The 21,758-nt window shown below is 54.2% G+C and overlaps 1 protein-coding gene across 1 annotated transcript in view; it reads right to left on the reverse strand.

The window, feature by feature from the left end:
* Positions 1-21,758, reverse strand: part of LOC108317550 (coiled-coil domain-containing protein 33-like) — a 60,213-nt gene that overhangs the window by 26,068 nt on the left and 12,387 nt on the right. Inside the window, exons 3-9 of the mRNA XM_037745519.1 lie at positions 10,284-10,417; positions 6,113-6,222; positions 4,433-4,549; positions 4,146-4,326; positions 3,637-3,695; positions 749-835; positions 401-492 (exon numbers count right to left, since the gene is read on the reverse strand). Coding sequence (XP_037601447.1) covers positions 401-492; positions 749-835; positions 3,637-3,695; positions 4,146-4,326; positions 4,433-4,549; positions 6,113-6,222; positions 10,284-10,417 — 780 coding nt within the window. The remainder of the gene's footprint in view (positions 1-400; positions 493-748; positions 836-3,636; positions 3,696-4,145; positions 4,327-4,432; positions 4,550-6,112; positions 6,223-10,283; positions 10,418-21,758) is intronic.

Consider the following 21,758-nt stretch of genomic DNA (forward strand, 5'->3'; position numbering starts at 1 on the left):
GTGGCCCTGAGATGGAGTGGGAAGGGGAGTGTGGAGGTGGTGGGTGTGAGGCAGGGAGGCAGGCTGGAGGGGCTCAGGCCCCCCGGGCAGGGAATGAGGACCCTTCTTGTTCCCCTTCACACACTCTGTAGCCGTCAGGCCTCGTATTGGCACTCATCCCCACCACCTCTCCTCCAGCCTTTCAGGGGGCTGGGGCTCTCCCTGGGGAAAGAAAGACATGGTCTGGTCTGCTGCAGGAAGCTTACTAGGACCTCCGACCCAGTAAGGAGGCTTGAAGGGCCTTAGGGGAAAAGGGGTTTCCAGAGGACCTGGAATCAGCCCTTAGCAGCAATGACAGCCTTGCCCCCTCCTCTGGTCTCTGCCCTCCCCTCCCCGCCCGTGCCCACCTGGCCCCACTCACTTGAATTCCTTGTAGTTGGGAACAACCCGGGCAATCACCACAATGGGGTTGGGGTTGTTGGCCAGGGGCTCGTTGAATCCCCGGAGAAAGATCTGGAGAGGAGAGGAGGCAGGTGAACCTCCATGTGCCCTTGGGACCTTCCAGAGACAGCCAGCCAGCCTGCCCGCCATCTTTCTCCCCAGCTGTGGGCTCGTGCCTGCCTCCACACTTGACAGCCGTTCTTCCCTGTTCTTTGCCTTCCTCGGTTCCCGCCTGGCACCAGGGTGCCCTCCCTCGGGAAGCCTCCTCTGCCTAGCTGAGGCAATGGCCCCTGCCCTCTGTCCTGGGATTTGCCAAAGGATCTCTTACACCAGCCCCTTTGGGGAGAAAGGGGGCGATGAGAGTTGGGGCCTGGGAAGGGAGGTTGTGTTCTAACCTCGGCCCCTCCACTGGCTCCTGGGGAGGGGAGGGCTAGGGTTAGGGTTAGGTGCTCCAGCTCCTTGGTTTCTGTCAGTCAAATGAGGCTCCTCCCAGGACTGTGAAGGGTCTCTGATTAGATGGTTTGTGAGAGAGCACTTTGTAAACTGAGGACAAGAAGCCCAGGCCTGGCTTCTCTGAACATGCTGAACTTCCTGAGGTCAGCGGTCACAGCCAGGCTCCTCTGGCCTCCCTGGCACCCATCACCCTGGTGCCTGCTCCCCACAAGCTTTCCCCAGCAAGTCCAGGTTTGGAACAGGATCATGGCATCTGCATCTCTGGGCTCCTCTTTCTTCATCAGATGCCGTTGCCACTCCCCTGACTGCCCTGTTACCTCCTCAGTCCTCTGCCACCTCCTAAGGTCTTGCCTGCCTCCCAGCCCTGACTGCCCTCTCCCCCACTCCGGGCTTCCGCTGGTGCAGCTTTCAGAGAGCAGAGTGGGGCCCCAGCAGGAGGCTACAAAGCAGGACTGGGCAGCGTCCCTTGCTCCAACACTCACTGACCCCCTGCAGTCTGGGCCTGGGGAACACTGGAAGGCAGCCAGGGGAGACAGGGAGCCTGCCCCATGCGCCCCCACCGCCAGCCCAAGAGCCCCTGATCTCCCAGCCCCACTCTCACCCCATATCCACCAATGGCCCTCCATCTCCCTCAGCCCCCCACCACCTCCCACTCGCTGTCATTCCTCTAGCTCCTCCCATTCCTCTGACTCCTCACTGGCCTCTCCACTTCTGTTCCTTTCCCTAATCCATCCACTTTCCCAGGTAATTTGACACATGATGGCAAAAGTACTCTTGTTAAAAATGAACTGGGTCATGTCACTCCCTGCCTGACACCCCGCATGTCCCTCTGCCTCGTCTCCCGACGTGGAGGGGGCAGACCTCGTCTTCTTGCTCCAGACTCCTTTTCTCTTACTCCTGCCACACGGCCCTCTTGTTTCTGCCACAGGATCTTTGCACATGCTAATCCCTCAGCCCAGACTCCCCCTACCCCCTAGCAGCCCATCATGGCTGGCTCCTCCTCATCCTGCAGCTTCAACATCGCCACGTTTGAGAAACCTCCCATGGGATTCTTAATAAAGTAGCCCACCCTATTCTCCAGATCTCAGTTGCTGGATTCCCTTTGCCATAGCACTAATCAGAGCTTATGTTCATTCTAATTTATCTCGTTTATTTTCTGTCTATTTGGCTATATCCCAAGCTCCACAAGAGCAGGGACCATGTCTGTCTCATTCATGGTTGTCATTCTCAGTTTTAACAAAAGTGCCTGGCATAGAAAAGAGCTCAGGATCTGTTTGTGGATAAATGAGAATCATATGAATGAAGAAGCAAAGGGAGGAATGGTGGAGGGAAAGTTTACCCTTCCTGTGTTTATGAGCATGAAAGAAGGAGAGAGAGAGAAACAGAAAGACCCAAGAGAAAGAAGGGGAGAAGGCAGGCAGTGGTCTGGTCGAGGGTCTGCCTGGGTCTTGGGAGACGTGTGGGATCCTAGTTTCATGGTGCTGATGGGAAGAGAAGCAGGAAGAGGAAGGGACTCTGGACACGGCTGAAGGACTCTGCCCCAGGCACAGCTTGGGATGAGAAGAGGTCCTCATTCGTCTATTCCAGCTCAGCCACTCACTCCAGCTGGGTCACGTTGGCCAGTTTCTGCTCCACTCTGGATCTCAGTTTCCCAACTTGTGCACAGAAGGGTTGAACCATAATCTCCTCTAAGTTTCTAGCTCTGACCTTCAATGGGAGGAGAGGGCCCAGGAGTGGGGCTTGTTCTGGATCCTCCCCCTTTTTCTCCCTCTGCACCCTCCTCTCAGGCCCCTCTGCCAGGACCATGTCAGCTGGTTCCCCCAACCCTAACCCCACACAGGTGTGAGCTGATCGGTATGTACAGTAGTCCTCAGGGCTTTGCAGCTCTCACTGAGGGCTCTGGAGACTGAATCCCTTCACCACACTCAAAGGATTGACTCTCTGACGGTACATCTCACACTTTGGGTGGGTCTGGCGTCTGGGCCTGATGGATTTCACTGGAGGCTGTCAGGCCCTATTACTCACAGGCTCCCCAGCAGGTGTAAGGGGGTGGTGGCAGCTAATTTGCACCTGTTCTGTGTGGACTCTGATCAGGTGTGAATGAGACAGCTGCCCAAGTACACCTGCTCACGACAGCCCAGGAAGTGGTAGAAGTTTCTGCTCCTGCCGTGCGCTCACCATCAGGAGCAGGCAGCTACTCTGCAGGACTACCTGTCGCACAGACAAAGAGGGCATCTGTGCTGGGAGAGGAGAGTGGGCAGGCTGCTGCAGGCCAGGGAAGACCCCCACTCTATCGCTCTACCAGGCAAGTCAGAGGGCTGAGTGGGGTTGGGCAGCTCCACAGCAGCCCCAGAGTTCTGCCTGGGTCTTGGGGATGTGGCCCCCTCCCTGTGGGGTGTGGCCTGGGGACAGCAAGTGCAGGCTGTTGTCCCTCTTCCTTGTTCTGTGTCTGTTTGAGCTGCTGGCTGTCCTCAGGAAAAAGGGCGTGATAGAAGGTGGGGGAGCAGAGGCACCCTGTAGGTCTGACATGCTGGCATTGGAGGGGTAGCTGTGGGGGAGCAGCAGTGTGGGTTAGGAGTTCTGGCTCCCATACCATACTCCCCTTGGGTCTCAGTGTCCCCGGCTGTGAAATAGGGCAAAAGAATGCTTCCTCCTCTGTCAGGCTCACGGTGCTGGTGGGAGGTAGGAGGGTGGGAAGGGAAGAAACAGACTAGCCATGTTTAGGTAGGTGGAACCTCACAGTTTGGGTCCTATGGCTCTCACCCTGATCATGCTCAGGCCATAGCTGAATTTGAATCTGTCACCTAGGGGCAGTTTGAAAGCTGGGGGAAATGGGAAAGGGGCCAGGTCCCTGGATCTTGCCTGCTTTGAGCATCAAGAGTCCCTCCCAAAGCTGCTAATAGGCCTAGAGGGTGGATGGTGATGGGTCAAGGGGAGGTGGCCGGGCCCAAGGTGGGCCCAGCCCTGTCCTAGCTAATGGAAGAGGCTCTGTAAATAGCTGCTGAATTAATAAATAAATGAATGAACTGAATACTTAATCAGCAGACCAGTTAAACCTCTTTAGCCACAGTACTGGAGGAAAAAGCTCAAGGAGGCCCTACACTTCAGCTTGTGGGCCCAGGCACTATCCCAGGAGGGGAAGAATAGAATAGGAAACAGCTGGGCTACGGGCTAAGCGGGAGCATGGGCATCTCCCCTGCCCCTAACATAAGATTCGGGGAGACACAAGGCTCCGGGAGGTTCCGGTCCCCACTGCAGCACAGAGACGGTACACGAGGAGCAGCGCTTTGGCTGAGCCCCTGCCCCCACCTCCAGGGCAGAGACGGAAGGAGCAGAGGCTGGACCATCTTCATCCTCATCATTGCTGCCAAAGGGCTTGTCTTCACAAACTCCTTTTGCTATTTTGGAAAGGCCTGGCTGCTTTTTTCGTTGTTGACGCCTCCGCTCCACACCCTCAGGTCAGCCAGAAGGGGCCAAGGGCAAGGTGTGGGGCCTGCTCAAAGCTTGGCCCCTTCCCACCCCATCCCACCCCCACCCCTGAGGGCCCCAGCCCTGGTACCTCCAGAGCTGCGTGGTTGCAGCCGACGTAGCGGGGGATGAAGCTGTTCTTCCGAACGACTGTTGCGTACAACTGAGTCTTGGCAGTGGCTTCGTCGGCTTTCCCAGACTGGGTGGGCTGGAGACAGTGTGGGGGCAGAAGACACAGAGGAAGGAGAGCATCTAAGGGGCAGATCATGGCCATAAATCCAGCCCACTGCAGACAATCACTGGGCATTGCTCCACTGGGGCTCCGAGCTGATAATTAAAGCTCATGGTCCCTGCGAGCCCTTCCAAGGAGATCAATATAATAAATCTTCCCTTTTCCATTTGAATATTTCATCACCCTCACAAGGACCACTGCTTGTCTGCTCACCAGTAAGGACGTGATAACAAGGCCTGGGCTGTAAGTAAACAGGCAGCCAGGGGGCCTGGGTGATGCCCCCAGAATTACGGCTCAAGTGCCTAGTCTCTCAGGGTGAGTAACTATCTCTCTTTTACTTCTCTGAAGCCTTGGGATTGGGGTTCCCTGTGGGGCCTGAGAGAAGGTAAAACCCTAAGGGAAGGTAAAGGGAAGGTAAAAGCCCACAGTTGAAGAGTGGCTTAGAAGAAAGTTCAGTGCCAACCCAGAGGAGGGAGGGAGGGAGAAGGGGAGCTGACCAAACTGAGCACCTATTGTGGGCCAAGAACCTTGCCTATCATTGCATGGGACCCTCAAAATGACTGTGCCAGCTTTGCCAATGAGGATGGAGCCCTGGGGGTTAAGTGGCTTGCTTCCCATGGGTATCCAGCTAGGAGGCAGCAAGCCTGGGATAGAACCCTGACAATCTGGCTTTGCATTGTCCATTACTGTCTGCCACTATCGGGGTCTGGAGTGCATAGTGGGGAGAGGAATACGATGCATCTGCTCATCTCCTGGCACATAGTAGGTGCTTCATAAGTCTTTGAGCAATAAGAGAGTGAATTCTACCCCTTACCCCTCAGCACTAGGAGGGAGGACAGGCAGGGGTCTGGCCTGGGAGGTCCAACCTTGAAGTGAGGAGCCTCAGGCCCCTCAGTTCATGGCTTGAACCCAGTTGCTCACTACAGGGGTGCATTCCAGGAAATGCTTTATCCCGTGTACCCCCCAACTCTCCTGGGCCTTCTGACCAAGGCAGCATGTGGAGGCAGCTCAGAAGGAACTGGCCTGGAACACGGCATGACCTGGGCTCACCCTCAACTCTGCCGCTCACTTGCTCACTTGCTCTGTGACCCAGAAGGAGGAGATTTTTCTCCTCAGGTCCCAGTCCCGCGTCTGCAAAATGTCATTTAGCTTGAGAATTACAGGGGGGTGTGACGTGTCTAGCACAGGGCCTGGAAGCAGCAGGTACTCTGTAAATATTGTGTTTTTTCGATTTTTAGATTCTCTCTTCTTTTAACATTTGTGAAATCAGAATATATCTTTAACTGGTGTATTCATTTAACGTGGCAGTTGTCCTATAATAATCAGCTGTTTCACAGAGATGAATTTGGAGAATTCTAAATTCTTGTAGACATCACTCTTGTGTATGTGGCAGGAGCTGTGTCTCTTGAGCCCCACCTGGTCCTAGACTTGTCACGCTGTGGGTGGGTGTGATGCCCAGGGCTGCTCTGAGGCAAAATCTGGGGGCATCGAGGTGGTTCCCACTTGCTCTCCCTGTACTTCCTCAGGCCTCTGACTCACCTTCACCAGCTCAAAGTGGTAGGGGTGGAAGACACGCAGGTACTTGACGGGTATTTTGTAGGACAACAACTCCTCTTTCTGTTTGTTGTCTACCACCTGGAGAATCACATCTGGAAATAAAAGAAATGAGCACAGATTCTGTTTTAAATGGACCCCTTTCCCTCCCAGTAAGGAGAGACAGTGAGAGGCGAGAGACATCACCAGGAGTAGAGAGCAGGGGCCACACAGTAAATCAACATGCACGCACATGTGTGGATCACCCCTGTGCACACAAACCCACAAGCACAGTCTAAGCCCCTACACAGGGCGAGGCTCCATGCCAGCTGCTGTTAGGACCCCAACATGCAATTTTCTCCAGTGGTCTAGAAACTCCCAGCCCAGAGACAGACACACACAGAACTGAGTTCAGACCCCTGTGACAACAGACACACATGTGCACACACTGAGTACACAGGCAAACAGGCATGGCACCTCTTTCCAGGAATAAGACTCCTTCTCTTGGTCACAAACACTTGTGCCAGCTCTTGATGGCACAAGGATGGGGAGAGATTATCTCACACATGTTGCAGGTGGAGAGACTGAATTTCAGTTGGAAAAAGTGATTTGCTCAAGAAATCCTTTAATGCAGCTATCAATAAAAGTCTACTACAAGTCAGGGAAAACTGGTCTAAATACTAAGAATAATGGACCACTTGGTAAACACCTCCCAAAGAGACTATATTGTCTCATAAAATGGCATGAACATTGGTATAAACTTTTTTTTTTTGAGACAGTGTCTCACTTGGTCACCCAGGCTGGAGTGTGGTGGCATGATCTCGGCTCACTGCCACCTCCGCCTCCTTGGGTCAAGTGATTCTTCTGCCTCAGCCTCCTAAGTAGCTGGGATTACAGGCACTCACCACCATGCTTAGCTAATTTTTGTATTTTCAGTAGAGACAAGGTTTTGCCATGTTGGCCAGGCTGTTCCCGAACTCCTGACTTCAGGGTATCTGTCCACCTCGGCTTCCCAAAGTGCTGGGATTACAGGCATGAGCCACCATGCCCAGCCAGTATAAATTTTAAGGAGAATACCAATGTCCTATAAATAATCATGACAGTGCTGTTTAGTGGGCAGGACTGCCATGATTATTTAGTGAGCATCTACTATGTGGCAGGCATGGGGATGGGCACATCTCAGCCATGATTCCAACAAATTCTCACCACAACCCCTCAGGTGGGTATCATCATCTCTCTTCTTAAAATATGAGCAGTGGGGCTTAGAGGGTTATATAACTTGATCAACATCACACATCTAGAAAGTAGATGATGGGAAGGGTTGGATTTGGTGACACCCAAGGCATCTTTCTATTCTAGAAACCTATGATTTGAGGAGGAAGAAGAGATGGGGAGAAAAGAAGGAGAAGGATAGAGGAGGAATGGAGCAGGAATGAGAAAGATGGGGTAAGAAGTGATACAAAACAAAGAATAGGAAATGGAGGATGGGGCGGAGAGGCGTGCCTGAGGGAAACGGGACCCCTTGCCCTCTGCTTCTCTTGACACAAGAGATTTCAGCACCAGGGACAGCAGCTGGCCCTTGAGGGCTCTGCAGGTTCAGTGGGCTCAGCGGCTGGGTCATTTGGAGCTGGATGGGTCATTTTGAGAAGAAAGTTGAGGGCTTTGCTAAGTATTCTTCCTTTCTCTGTCTTCCCCACAGCTACCCTGAACACTTGCCAAGGTGTCTCAAGAACTGGCCACATGGGATCCGTGCTCAAAGGAAAGAAGGAGGAAAGGGCACCAAAGGTGTTGAGATTGACTTGAAGAAAGGAGACTGAGGCAAAGATTTGAAGTCAGCAGACCTGAGTTCTAGTATCAAGACACTCACTTGCTCTGTGACTGTTAGCAAATCTTTTAGCCCCTCTGAGCTTTATGTTCCTGCTCTTCGGCAGGTTAAGACTTGAATAAAGAAACCGTGTCTCTCCCGTTGGATTGTGGTAGGGAGAAGACTGTGTTTTCACCCAAGCTATAACATTCTGTGCAAGCACTCCTCGTGGCTGCAGCTCTCCATACACAAACCCTGCTGTGGGCAGACCTGAGGAAACTCAGCTGGGGGATTCCAATGCTCCCAGCCAAAGCACTACCAGGAGCTGGGCAGACTGAAGCCCCTTATGCCCACTCACCAAGGACCAGGAGTCCCCAGATCCAGTTGGGATTTGCCAGGGCTGAAGGAGAGGTGAGTGCCGTGCATTTTCCGCACCCTCTATTTTTGGAGCTCTGTGTGGGCAGTCATCAGATGAGCTGGAATTGGGGGTAATGGACAGCCACTCCTCCCTGCTCCTGTCTGCATGCTACAAACACGCTTCATCAGCTTCCTCTCTGGGCATTGTGCCCTTCCGGCCTCCCACTGCTCCCTTTGTGTGGCCAACAAGCTATTTCTGCCACCCGCCTGCTTTGGCCCTGACACAGGGTCTGAAACTCCCCTTTGCTTTTCATTAACACGTCCTTGAGCTACCTCCCATCCTTCCCCCGCCTCTTGGCCTGGCCCCCATCTCCCCCACCCCCACCGCAGACATCACCACAGCAACCGGTTCCAACAACCATCCAGCTACTTCAATCTGCAATGAGGCGCCTGCCAATATTCCCCGCCTGCCCAGACGGCCTCCCCACTCTCTTGTCCCTCCTGCAGTTAGTCCTGCCCCTCTCTCTGCTGCACAATGGGCCCTCGGGTCACTGACCTCATTATATTTTTCCCTCTGTTACCCCAAGTGTGTAGAGCCCAGGGCAGGATCCCAGCTCAGGTCCACTCGCCACAATCTCTAACTTCCCACCAGCCACATAAATACATGCATGCATGCATACACACACTAGGCATGCACACAAACTGCACATACTCATGCACTGCAAGGCACACACCACCATCCAGATCCATCCAGACACACACACACCACACTGTTGCAGCCAGACACACCCACGCACACACACACACACACAAGACACACAGACACGCATGCCTACAAGTAGACACAGCACGCATCACATTCACACATGCGCATGAACCAGCATGCAGGCATTCACAAAGACATGCACACACAGGCACGCATGTGCCTCTGCATGAAATCTTAGGTCAATTTTTCCTCCTTTTTTGCATCTTGTTAAAGCATCCCAGCAGCTCCACCTATCCCTTTACAGGCAGAAAAGAAAAATTCTCTGGCTTGACCTAGAACTAGCTCCTTCCCCTTTTATGGAGGCTCCTGCTCCGTTTCTTTTGTCCCCTTCCACAGTCTTCAGCTGGCTTTCTGCTCTTTGTGAGGAGAACAAGGAGTTCTGTCTAGGTCCCTGGCAAGATTTCAAGGGAGAGAGGCAAAGCCTGTCCTCTCAGGGAGAGACCACCTGCAAGAAGCAAGTCTGAGGTTCCGACTAGATAAGATCAGAGACATCATCAGGCACCTCCGGTCTGTGCTGACAGTGCCCGATGCGATGCCGCACAGTCTGGGCATCAACCAGTCAGCATTTCCATGCGCCCCGCTGAGCTCCCCCAGGAGCTCAGCCCACAGTCCAACAGACCCCCAGTGTGAAAGTAGATACAAGTGTGCACATGCATGCGTGTACGTGGCACCTGCTGGCTCAGGCTGAGACCTGGGGAGGACTAGGAAGGAATAGGGATCCATTCTAGGGACCTTCCAAATATTTTTTTAAAAATCAAATGGAAGCAGCAAGAACCCTGGATCTGCAGTGAGAGCATGCCATGCGGAGTCCTTGGTCCTCAGTCTTCAGCTTAAGCCAGTTAAATTCCCTGAACCTCAATGTTCTCTTAAGCAATGGAAGCAGCATTGCTCCTCCTGGGAGGTGGTGACTCCAGTGAGCGATGTGTAGGGACGTGCTGGGATGCTGTAATGTCCTGTTTCAGTGGGAGACGGCAGTAATAACAGCCATGAAAATAATAACAACAGTCATAAAAAAAGATAAGCTTGCATTGTCTGGAAAATTCATTTATGTGGAACAACTCATTTTTCGAGCAGGATGGGGAGATGAGGCGTGACAGTATTATGATTTGTTCTAAGTGCTTTTAGCTGAGCCCAGGGAAGTGTTCAGGTGGCTACCAGCTGTGCTGAAAGGGAGCCTGCTTCTGCCCTAAGTCCTTGGCCGTGTTCCCCCTCTGCCTGCACATGCAGGTCCTGCCCAGCCCCCACCTCACCTTCTCGCCCTGCATCCTCAGCTGGGATCTCCACGTTCACCGTGTCCCCCCAGATAGGGGCTCTGGTGGGCTCTGAGGTCACAGATGTGACTGCCTTGGAGCTCTGGTTGTTCTTTTCCTCAGATGTGGTTTTCCTGGGGAGAACAGGGGCAGAGTAAGTCAGAGGGAGGGGTCCTGTCTGTTGCTTATCCCCCTTCCAGGCTCCACTGTCCATAAATCTGAGTGAAAGGTGGACAGAACATGGAGAGCTCCTTCCCACACACATGACTCTCATGACATCCCAGGCCCAGGGGACTCCAGGCCTCTCCTCCAGCTCCCCTGCCAGCCCAAGTGACCACACTGTCTTGCTGGCCACTGCTGAGGCCTTCACTCAGACACAGGCCTCTCACTTAGGCTCAGGGCAGGGGTGGGGGTGGGGGTAGATGTCCTCGTGAGGGAGGGCTCTCCAGTTGGTGCCCGCGTGCACGGCCTTCCTCTTCTCTAGGTTCTGTTTGGTGGGAGGAAGCCTCTGGGCAGGGTGGCTGTGCGGTGCCCCGCCTGGCTGTCCTCTATTCTTCACCTTATTTCCCTAAACTTCTGGCCTAGATTCTAGGCTCCGCCCAGCAATCCCAGTTCTAAATGCTTGTAATGAAGCACGCATATGGTGCCTTCTGTGATGCCTGCTGGTGCAGAGCTGTGGGCTGGACCCCTGGAGGTGGGCCCCTGGAGCTGGGTCCGGGCCTGGGGGGAGGGGGTGGTGGCAAGGGCTTCCCAGCCCTGCAGCACTCAGATTGTTCAGGATTGGCCTATCCAAGGTGGCGTGTGAGCTTGGGCCCTCTGCATCCCACTGCACCTCACAGGTATTTGAGATGCAGAGCCGTCAAACGGCTCAGGAGAGAGTGAATTCTTCTCCTGTAGAAGAGGTTAGTAGGCCAGGGCCATCCGCAATGCTGCTCCATTAACTGCAGCAGTCACAGGCTAAGGAGTCATCCCAGAGGTCCTGTAGCAGGGGGAGCCACACCGTACCCCTTGTAGGGGGGAGGCAAGGTACACAAACGGCACCCCAGGATGGAAGCAAAGATGTCATCCCCACCAGCCCTTGTTCCACCCTCAAGGCCCCCAAAGGGAGAGTGGGGCAGGCCAGTTAGCTGAGATCCCATCTGCCCTGTGCATTTGCAACATCAACGTTGTTCTCCCCAGCCCAGCTTGTTCCTCTCCTCCTGGAAGCCCTCTGGAGCCCCCTGGTCCTCACGGTCCCTCTGTCCTTTAGATTTAAGTGATGCTGTAACCTGGCTCCTTGCCTCCACTCCTCAGAGTCCTGCTCCTGTGGGTAACCATGCTTCGGTGGGTTCCATCCCCCAGCTCCAGGGGTCAGCTGAGGACTCCCGCTCTGCTTCGATTGAGAGGCAGTGTGACACAGTGATTGTAACAGGGACCCTGTAGCCAGGCATTTTGAGTTCCAAATCCCAGCTCTACCTACTACCAGCTGTGTGACATTGGGCAAGGTACAGAATCTGTGGTGCCTTACTTTCTTCATCTATAAAACAAGATGGTGCCTGCAGGGCTGCAGTGGGAATGAAAGGAATGAATGTGTGTAGTGCTTGGCACATTGCTAAGTACCAAGAAAGTGTTAATAATTCTTAGTACCTTAAACTATTAAAATATAAATATAATTCCTTGTTATTACCCCATAGCACTGGAGAGCTTAGCCTCATTGACCCTCCTGCGACCTTTGCCCTGGTGTGATTACTCCCCATCATGTCCCCAACTTTGGGACTACAATTGTGGATGTCTGGCTGGCTGCTCTGGCCAAGGTGTGGAATCCTGGAAAGAGCACAAGCTTGGGAGTGACTCAGAGCTGGATTTGGAGTCCACGTTTATCCTGGCGGAATCACCCCTCCTGCATCTAAGTTCCTCCTTTTTCAATAGTACCCCCCTCAGAGAGCGGTTATAAGGACCAGAAAGAAAGCATGTTCAGCTCCCAGCACCCAGGAAGCCCCAGTTCATGTGATGCCCTTGTTTGTGATACAAAACGGCCTGGGCACTTTCTTTCTTTCCTTCCTTCCTTCCTTCCTTCCTTCCTTCCTTCCTTTTTTCTTTCTTTTTTTCTTTCTTTCTTTCTTTCCTTCTTTCTTTCTTTCTTTCTTTCTTTCTTTCTTTCTTTCTTTCTTTCTTTCTTTCTTTCTTTCTTTCTTTCTTTCTTTCTTTCTTTCTTTCTTTCTTTCTTTCTTTCTTTCTTTCTTTCTTTTTCTTTCTTTTTGAGATGGAGTTTCGCTCTTATTACCCAGGCTGGAGTGCAATGGCGCAATCTCGGCTCACCTCAACCTCCGCCTCCTGGGTTCAAGCAATTCTCCTACCTCAGCCTCCCGAGTAGCTGGGATTACAGGCTACACCACCAGGCAGTCTGGGCCTTTTCTTAAGAGGACCTGCCTGATGGCAGCACAAAGGGGAAGGAGGGAGGCACTGAGTACGAGCTGGAGTGAGAAGGGGCATCTCTCAGAGAGCCAGAGTCCTTCTCAGATGAGCGTCCATCCATACACATCACCTCCGCAGGCCCTGCAGAACGTGCTCCTCACGCCTGCAAAGGAGCGTGTGGGAGGCTGCCAGGCTGGAGACGGAGGGCAGAAGCCTGTCAGGGATGATCAGCTTGCTCCCTCTACCCTTAGGTCCCTTTTTCCCTCTGGTTCTGTGACCAGGCTTGACCGAGGGGTGCAATCTAAGCACCTCATACGACACTCTGCGCCCGGCTCCCGCTCCTGACAGCTGCCCCAGCAAAGTCAGAGACCTCAGGCTCTGAGCAGCCTCCCTGTGCTACCCAGCCGCCCGATCTGCTACTTACGGATATATAGTTAGATATATAGTTAGGGCACAATGAGGCCTCACAGCCTCCCTCCTCAGGGACCTGCACAGAAACAGCAGGATGGAAGTGCCAAGGGTGTGTCAGGAGGAAGTCAGTCCTTCTGCACCCAAATGTCAACCCCAGAGCTGGGCACAAAACCTGCACCTGCACGGGCACATTCCTGGGGGATTCCCAGGGATCTTCATGTGGCTCTGTGTGCACAGAGAAGACACAGCTGAAGATGTGAAGTCACAGGCAGCAGAGTGACAGGATTCAGGTTGTACCCCATGCCCCATACTTGCCAGCCTGTCTTCTATCCTCATATCCCACCAACCCCTGCAAGCTCCTGGGAGGCTGGCAGGAGGAATTAATTCCCAGGTGCAAGGAGGTGGGAAAGGGCCATGGGGCAAGGCAAGGGGGCAGGTGCTGACTTCCATCCGGCATAGAAACAGTTAAGCAACTATTTTCCTCACCTCCCCACCCCATCTAATACAAGGAAGGTCATCAGGGCTAGGTGAGCACAGATAAAGCAACTGGGTGGGAGGGGGAGGCCCCAGGGGAATGGAGAGGCTTTTAGCAGGTGGAGGGGGGCTGTCAGGGTAATGGCTTTTCCTGGCACAGCTGACTCTTCCCAGCCCTGATGCTATTCTAGAATCTGGAGAGCAAGAAGGGCTTCTGATTCTTCACAGAATAAGAGCAGGGGACCAGCTCTCTCCCTGCTCCCAGCCCCCATTCTGCACACTGCAGATGGACATGTGGCTGAGTTCTAGGTCCCCAGGTTCCCTCGGGCCTCCCAATGCAGTCTTAGAGCCCAGGAGACCTCTCCAAGATCCACCCCCATAGGCCTCTCCTCAGGCTGTCTGCAAGGAGAGACCTCCCTCCCGTTCCCCCAAAGACCTGCCCTGTTGGTTTGGACCTGCTAGCTCCAGACATTCAGGGCCAGGAGGAGCTAATGGGTGATGTCTGCTGTCTCAGGGCCAGATTTAATCCAGCCGCAGCCTGGGCAGCCATGCCAGGATAGGACTGGAATTGGGTTTAGAGGTGCAGTGCAGCAGCCCTGAGACCAACCTGCAGGAAAATGTAAACCACCTTCAACCTGGCGGACCCGCCAGGTACCGTATTCTCTTCATCTATAACAGGAGATGGTAACAGGCTACTGGAAGTGTGTGTGTCTTTGACAAACTTCAGTCCCTAGCCAGGCATTTCTGGGGCTCCCACCCTAGCAGGGAGTGAGGGGGCCAGGCCCAAGCACAGCTATGAGTGGGAGGGAACAAGGACTTTGCTTTCCTTCGGCAAGGTCACGACTAAGGGAAAATGTGTCATCTGGTTCCTGGGGGCTGCAGCGGTGAGGAAAAAGTGAGCATGGGAAAAGCACGGGACTTGATGGAGAGAAAGCAAGAGTGCTCATGAGCCACTTTCTCCTTCACCCCAGGGGATACACACACATCCACACATGCACACGCACACACACGCACACAAGTGCATGCGCACACACATCTGTACATGCACAAAAGCTGCCCAGAGAGGTGTGAGTACCATACTCTACCCACCCTCTAACCTGCCAGCCCTCAAGCTGCCTCCAGGGTCTTCTCTTCACACCTGAGCCCACCTGCCCCACCTGCCCTGCCTGTCCTCTTGGCCTCTGACTCCCCTCAAAGCCTCAAAGCAGGAACACTAGTCAAGGCCTGACCTCCTCCTGGGCAGAGCTTCAGAAGGCAGGGCACAGGTGGCCTGGCTTGTTTTGAGTGCCAATCCCAGGACTGCCACCAGGAAAGCAAAGGAAAGAGGAGGGCCCCGACTCAGGTCTGCTGTGGCTGCCGGGGTCCTGGCTGGGCAGGCTCATAAATCCTAAAAGACTAGAGGGTGGTGTTCCCAGAAGCACCTTGGGAGGGAAGCTGTCAGGCAGGCACTGAGAAGGATGGATAAAGAGCAGATCTTGGCCGGGCGTGGTGGCCCATGCCTCTAATTCCAGCACTTTGGGAGGCGGAGGCGGGTGGATCAACTGAGGTCAGGAGTTCAAGACTTGCCTGGTTAACACAGTGAAACCCCGTTTCTACCAAAAATACAAAACATTAGCCGGGCATGGTGGCATGCGCTTGTAATCCCAGTTACTCAGGAGGCTGAGGCAGGAGAATCGCCTGAACACGGGAGGCAGAGTTTGCAGCGAGCCAAGATGGTGGACTAGGAGGTCTTAAGCCCCTTTGACCTGGTCTATCATAGCCCATTGCTGGCTCACCTGGGAAACCGAGAGGGAGGTAAGGGAATTGGCAGTCCTCCAGGCCAGCTGTCGGATGTCATGGTGGGGCCTCCATCTTTCCTGAGAAGGTAGGGAAATTCCCCTCTACCTGCTTCCTCCATGCCAGCTTCTGAGCCAGGGAGGCCTGCCTCTTTCCTCCATAAGTCCAAGAGGCAGCCAGACTCCCAGGCCATAGGCTGGGCCTGCCTCAATCCCTGGAAGGTGGAGGAGGTGAGGAGTTGGCTTCTGCAGAGACAGCCGTCTGAATGGGGTGGCCAAAGGCTGGGTTCCTGTGTTTCTGACCCTAAACCTGGAGGAGGCAGGGCTTGAACAGAGAGATGGAGGATCTTCCCACTTGGAGGAGAGAATGTGAGGCTCGAGAGGCGCTGTGTGGCTGATCCAAGTGCTGGCTTGGGAGCATGGGCTGGGGGAGTCAGGAGAGGGAGGCTGTGGTTCTCCCCTGACTATGTCCCTCTCAAGGCCCCTTTTGGCCATGGCCACAAGCAGTGTCCTCTGAGGCCAGGCGGGCAGGAGGCGAGAGCCCTGGTTCTTACACCTCTGGCCTTGGTCAACCTCCCCTGGGATTGCTGGGCAGGAAGTTATGCCCAGGGACTCCTCAAAGGAGGAGCTGAGATCTGAGCCAGGGAGTCAGTGCTGAAGCTCCCTTCTCTCCTCACCCCTGCTTCACCAGACAACAGCCTGTCAATAAGACCCCCAGTCCATGCTGCTGCCTCCTCCAGTCCCATGCTGAAGGCAGGGCATCAGGTCCTTGAGGGTTTTGAGCCCCAGGAGGCTGCCACTTACTGCATGAGCAGGGCTGTTATTCTCAGCAACTCGAGGGCCTCTCACCCTGGGTTTCATTTATTAATTGGACTCTAATGAAGCATCACTAATTGCTGATGGTGCTACAACACTGCAGGTGGGCCTCAGTTTACAGAATAACTGACTCTGGAGCAAGGAGGGCGTCAACTGGAGGCCAGGAGATCCCGGTTCCATGAGAGCCCGGCTCCTTCCCTGCGCTTGCCTGCAGGGCGTGGGGGCTGCTCTGGGAAAAAGAAAGGGCACCTCCCCAGAAACTCAGAGGAGCGCTCTAGCAAAGGCAAAGATCTTCCTTCAAACAAGGATGCTGCTGTCCCACCCCACCCCTACTCACACTTCATCCGAAAGTGTGGGTATCAGGCCTCCATGTCCAAGCCTGGCCATTACAGCCTTGGTGACCCGCACATACACCTCTGGATGGTCCCCAGGAGCCAGAAAGTCTGAAGTCACCACAAGTAACCAGGTGGCCACAGAAAGAAGTGAAACAACTTGTTCCTGCCTCATCTACTTGCTGTCCCCCTGCAACCTGCAGCCATTGTTCCTGCTCAGCCTTGCAAAGCTTCCCCACTGGACATTGGGTTTCTCAAGACCCCACTCTACCCCACCTTCCCCTCTGCTTGCAACTGATAACCCCCACCCTTATGACCATGTCTGTTTGTAATAAATGACACCTACCCTTGTGACCATGCTTCCAGTGATGCCCTTCCCCTCCCTAAAATAGATGACCACCTTTAACTGACCACTTGCCCCAACCTATAACACCAACTCCTGCCAGGGGTGGTAGCTCATGCCTGTAATCCCAGCACTTTGGGAGGCTGAGGTGGGCGGATCATCTGAGGTCAGCCTGACCAACATGGTGAAAACCGGTCTCTACTAAAAATACATCATTAGTCAGGCGCGGTGGCGCATGCCTGTAATCCCAGCTACTCAGGAGGCTGAGGCAGGAGAATCCCTTGAATTCGGGAGGCGGAGGCTGCAGTGAGCTGAGATCGCACCACTGCACTCCAGCCTGGGCAACAAGAGCAAAACTCCGTCTCAAAAAAAACACCAACTCCTATCCCATCGCCCTCCACTGACTCTTTTCAGACTCAGCCTGCTGGCACCCGGCTGAATAAATAGCCACGTTGCTCACACAAAGCCTGCCTGGTGGTCTGTTTACACGAGTGATGCGTCTAACAGTGGGCAAGCCTCATTTCCACCCACGGCAGACAAGGAAAACTCCACAGCCCACAGAGCTTTGTGACAGCGCAAAGTCAGGCTCAAGTCCCGGTGTGCTGGCATCGTTGCATCTTCTACCCTCTTCTGGGAAGGGGATTTCCTCATTTTTCAGAAATACATTTTTGCTCTTTCTGAGTCTGGAGGTGATGCAGGGCCAGGAAGGGCCACGGTCTGCACTGTCTGTCAGCCTTTGGAGTGGCTGTCCTGTGGCCTTCCCTGTGGCATAGTGTGTGAGGGGCCCTGGGAGCCATCTTCTTAGGCCATGGGAGGAGGGTGGACCTGCCAGTCAACATCACAGTCCTATGGGGATGCAATGACAGTCCCCTTGGAAGGTGTGGGCCTGGATGAGACAATCTGGCAGGACTTGCCAGGATACAAGATCCTCTCAGTGGCTCAGTGGCTCAGAACGGCCACTCTTCTGAGTAGCCCCTTTCTCACGTATGCAGCCTTAGGGCAGGAGGAATGAGGGAGAGACATCAAGTCAAACTTCCTGACCCCACAGAACTCACTGGACTTGGCCAGGCGTGGTGGCTCACGCCTGTAATCCCAGTACTTTGGGAGGCCGAGGCGGGCGGATCACGAGGTTAGGTGATCGAGACCAGCCTGGCCAATATGGTGAAACCCTGTCTCTACTAAAAATAAAAAAAACCCTAGCTGGGTGTGGTTGTGGGCGCCTGTAGTCCCAGAGGCTGAGGCAGGAGAATTGCTCAAACCCAGGAGGCAGAGGTTGCAGTGAGCCGAGATTGCGCCACTGCACTCCAGCTTGGGCAATAGAGGAAGACTCCATCTCAAAACACACACACACACACACACACACACACACACACACACACACACACATGCACACGAAATCACCGGACTCTTCTGATTCCCAAGACATTCTGATTCTCATTCCCCTCCTAACTTGTGTGGTGTTCAGTCCAAGTTCTGAGGTCTGGGGCGGCTCCCTGTAATCTCAGCACTTTGTGAGGCCAAGGTCGGAGGATCATTTGAGGCCGGGAGTTTGAACCAGCCTGGGCAACATAGTGAGACCCCATCTCTACACATAAAAAATACTAATAATTAAAAATAAATAAAAATAGAGAGGATTGACAACCCATGCCCTCGTTCTTCCATGTAGAGATCAGTGGGAGGGACTGGGGCTGCTCCTCTGTATGAGCCAGGTGAGCTCCAGTTTGCCATAGTCGTTTCTGCTCTCTGTGGCTTCACACACCATGAACTTCAGATTTGCGTAACTGGCTTGGCCCTGAAGACACTGACTTTGAGTCCTGGCTCCTGGCTCCACCGCTGCTGACTGTGTGGCATATCCCTTAAGCACCTCTGAGCTCAGCTCCTCCCTGACAACATTGCTTGGTATCTCACAGATTTCTGGATGGACAGTGGCGCCTCAGAGGAGGAGCAAGGATGAGGACATCAATGGGATTCCAGGGCAGCTCCTTCTGCTGGAAACTTAGTGTGTATAGGGAGGGTTGACAGAATCAGGGAGCACACAGGGAGGGGGAGCTAAGTTGGTGCCCAGAGCCTCAGCCCCTGCTCAATGGCCTCCCTCACTCCACTAGAAGCTAGACCATGTGGCATGTGACCCTGGGACCCACAGGGGCCAGGCTAGGGCAGAGGGAACCTGGACACAGCATGGAGGGAGCACCAAGCCTCCTGGCTGCTCATGATGGCCAGGGAGTGAGGAGGAGTCCTGTCAGCAGCTCTGCCTGTGCTCAGGAGTAAGCAGAGGAGACAGCATTGCAGGGCACAATGAGGACCCCGGGAACGCCCCCTCTGGCCTGCCTCATGGCCCCAAATCTCCCCACGAATGATTGCTTTTAAGCAAGCATTGCCCTCTGAGGCTGTTCTGTGGGCGTCAAAGAAGCTTGTCAGGGAGAACTCATGCTTCTTGAGTCTGACTGAGGGCTTCAGGCATGAGAACACCTCAGGGGTCCCAGGTGGCAGAGATGGGGGAACATCTGGAGAGAATCCTGTGGCCTCAGTCTGGCTGAGGGTGGGTCTCAGGCCAACCATCCTTCAACCACTGACACCAGCTGTGTTTATAACTCTAGGACATAGAGAAGTTCTCACTGAACAAAAATTCCGAGGCTCTGAGTCTCCGGGAACTGATGTCATGGGTGGGAGGTGTGGGTGGAAAATCAAACCATGGTGTAGGGGTCCTGCAGGGAAGATGTAGACCCTGGCTCCCAGGCCTGCCTCTCTCCAGGCCTGCTCCCCACCCTCATCCCTTTTCCCATAAGCATCTGGTGGGAGAGAAGGAGCCTTGGCCTCGGCAGGAGCCAGCGGCCAGATGGGAATCGTCATCTTCTTCTGCTCCACTCCCACTGGCCAGCCACATGACCTCAGACACATCCATGTTCTCCCCTGGGCCTTGTCCTCCTTCACTGTCACATGGGAATAATGCAGCCTGTTTCCAGGGCTGCACTGTTAGAACCAGAGGGTGTAAACAGCCGAGCTCCCAGTGAGCTTCCAGTGGGCATAATCAGCAAGTGGGGGCTGCTTTATTCCTGGGACTGTCCTATGATCACTGTCACCGTGTTATTGTTATTTTTGCTGAGCCCAGCCCTCCGGCTGTTGAGATGAACCATGGGTCACCTGTGAGTCATTTTGGGCCTCCACCCAGGTCCCTGCCTTCAGGGTTCCTTGGCCAAAGGCCCGTAGCCAGATAGGGAGGAAGGAGAGCTCCAGATCCCAGGAGGGGCCTCCTCACTAGTTACTACATCTTCTCTGGAAGTCTGGGTTAGCGTCCTGTGCCAACAGCCCCTCTTCCATGAGGGGCAACCAGCGCATGAGAGATCAAGGCAGAGAAAGAGGTGGAGAGAGCTTTTGGATTTTGAAATCCTGGATCCTGCATCCTCCCTTGGGTACTAACTGCTTCTATGACCTTGGGCAAGTCGTGCAAATGCTCTGAGCCTCAGGAACCTCATCTGTAAAATGAGGTATAATGATAATATTATACCTCGCTCATAGGACTGGGCGGCAATTAAACTATGAAACACACAACACACTCCTAGCTTATTTGCCAGGGACATGGTGGGTATTTGATAACTGCAGCCTTCTCTAACCCCCCTCTTACCAGGATTTCAAACAACTGTCCCACTTTCAACACCTTCTTCAGTGAGTCACCAGAGTCAGGGCTCAGTCTGTGACCAGGGTCAGGGCTGGGCTCAGTCCATGATCAAGGTCAAGCTCAATCCAGGGCCAGGGTCAGGGCTCTCAGGCTTATCTAAGAAAACGAAGGATGCTCTGAGTATAGCTCTAGCTGGCCCTGATCTGTGCCTCCTCCGCCGTGCCGCCACAAGCCTGCCCCACATGCACAGAGGAAGCAGCACCTTCGCCTTCGAGTCCTGGCTCTGTCCCCACTCATTAGCTCTGGGCAGCAGGCAGCCAAAGAAGCAGCTGCCAACATTGGCAACCCTGCCATGCAGACTTTGGCCAGGGGTCAGAACCCCACAGGCCATCTCCTGGCTGGCCCTTTTCCCACATCTCATCCTGCCCACTGGGGCACCCCCTGCCAGTCAGTGCCACTGCCTTCCTGGTCCCTGCTGTGCTCTGACTGGCAGGTCTCTCTGTGCCAGGCTGGGTGACAGGTGCTGGGCACCGTGCAAGCCCCAGGGCACTGAGCCTGGGATACCCTGGGCCTGGGGACTGGCCCAGTAGACCAGGGCATGGAATCTATCTCGGGCGGCAGAGCTGGGACTCTTGTTGCCTCTGAAGAACTGAGATTGTTTCCCAGGTCAGAACACAAGCCAGCCAGGCAGGCCTGCAGCAGCAGGGAGGCCGAAGCTTACATCCTGGTCATGGGAAGACTGAGGCTCAGAGAAGGCAAGGGCTGGCCTGAGGTCACACAGGGAGTCAGGGGCAGTGGGCCCGACGCTAGGTCTTCCTGAACCCAGCCTGGCTTCTTTCCACTGTCCTGTGGCTTTCTTCTGATAGATCTCAAGTGCTACTGTAAGCCTGCTCTGGACTCCCCTTCCCCTTGCAGAGTTTTAGACCTGCCGCATCTCACACTGGCACCACTATCTCTCTAGCCCTTTGAGACAGGTTCCCAGGTGAGGTTTTCAGGCATTGAAAATAACAGGGCCAGGCATTCATACAAAGTATGAATGTTGTATGAATGTTTGCAGGTATTCATACAAAGTAACCGGGCCAGGTGCGGCAGCTCACGCCTATAATCCCAGCACTTTGGGAGGCTGAGGTGGGTGGATCACCTGAGGTCGGGAGTTTGAGACCAGCCTGAGCAACATGGAGAAACCCTGTCTCTACTAAAAATACAAAAAATTAGTCAGGTGTGATGGCACATGCCTGTAATCCCAGCTACTCGGGAGGCTGAAGCAGGAGAATCACTTGAACCCGGGAGGCGGAGGTTGCAGTGAGACGAGAT

This window comes from Cebus imitator, unplaced genomic scaffold (assembly GCF_001604975.1).
Source record: "Cebus imitator isolate Cc_AM_T3 unplaced genomic scaffold, Cebus_imitator-1.0 Scaffold203, whole genome shotgun sequence".
Taxonomy (NCBI): Eukaryota; Metazoa; Chordata; class Mammalia; order Primates; family Cebidae; genus Cebus; species Cebus imitator.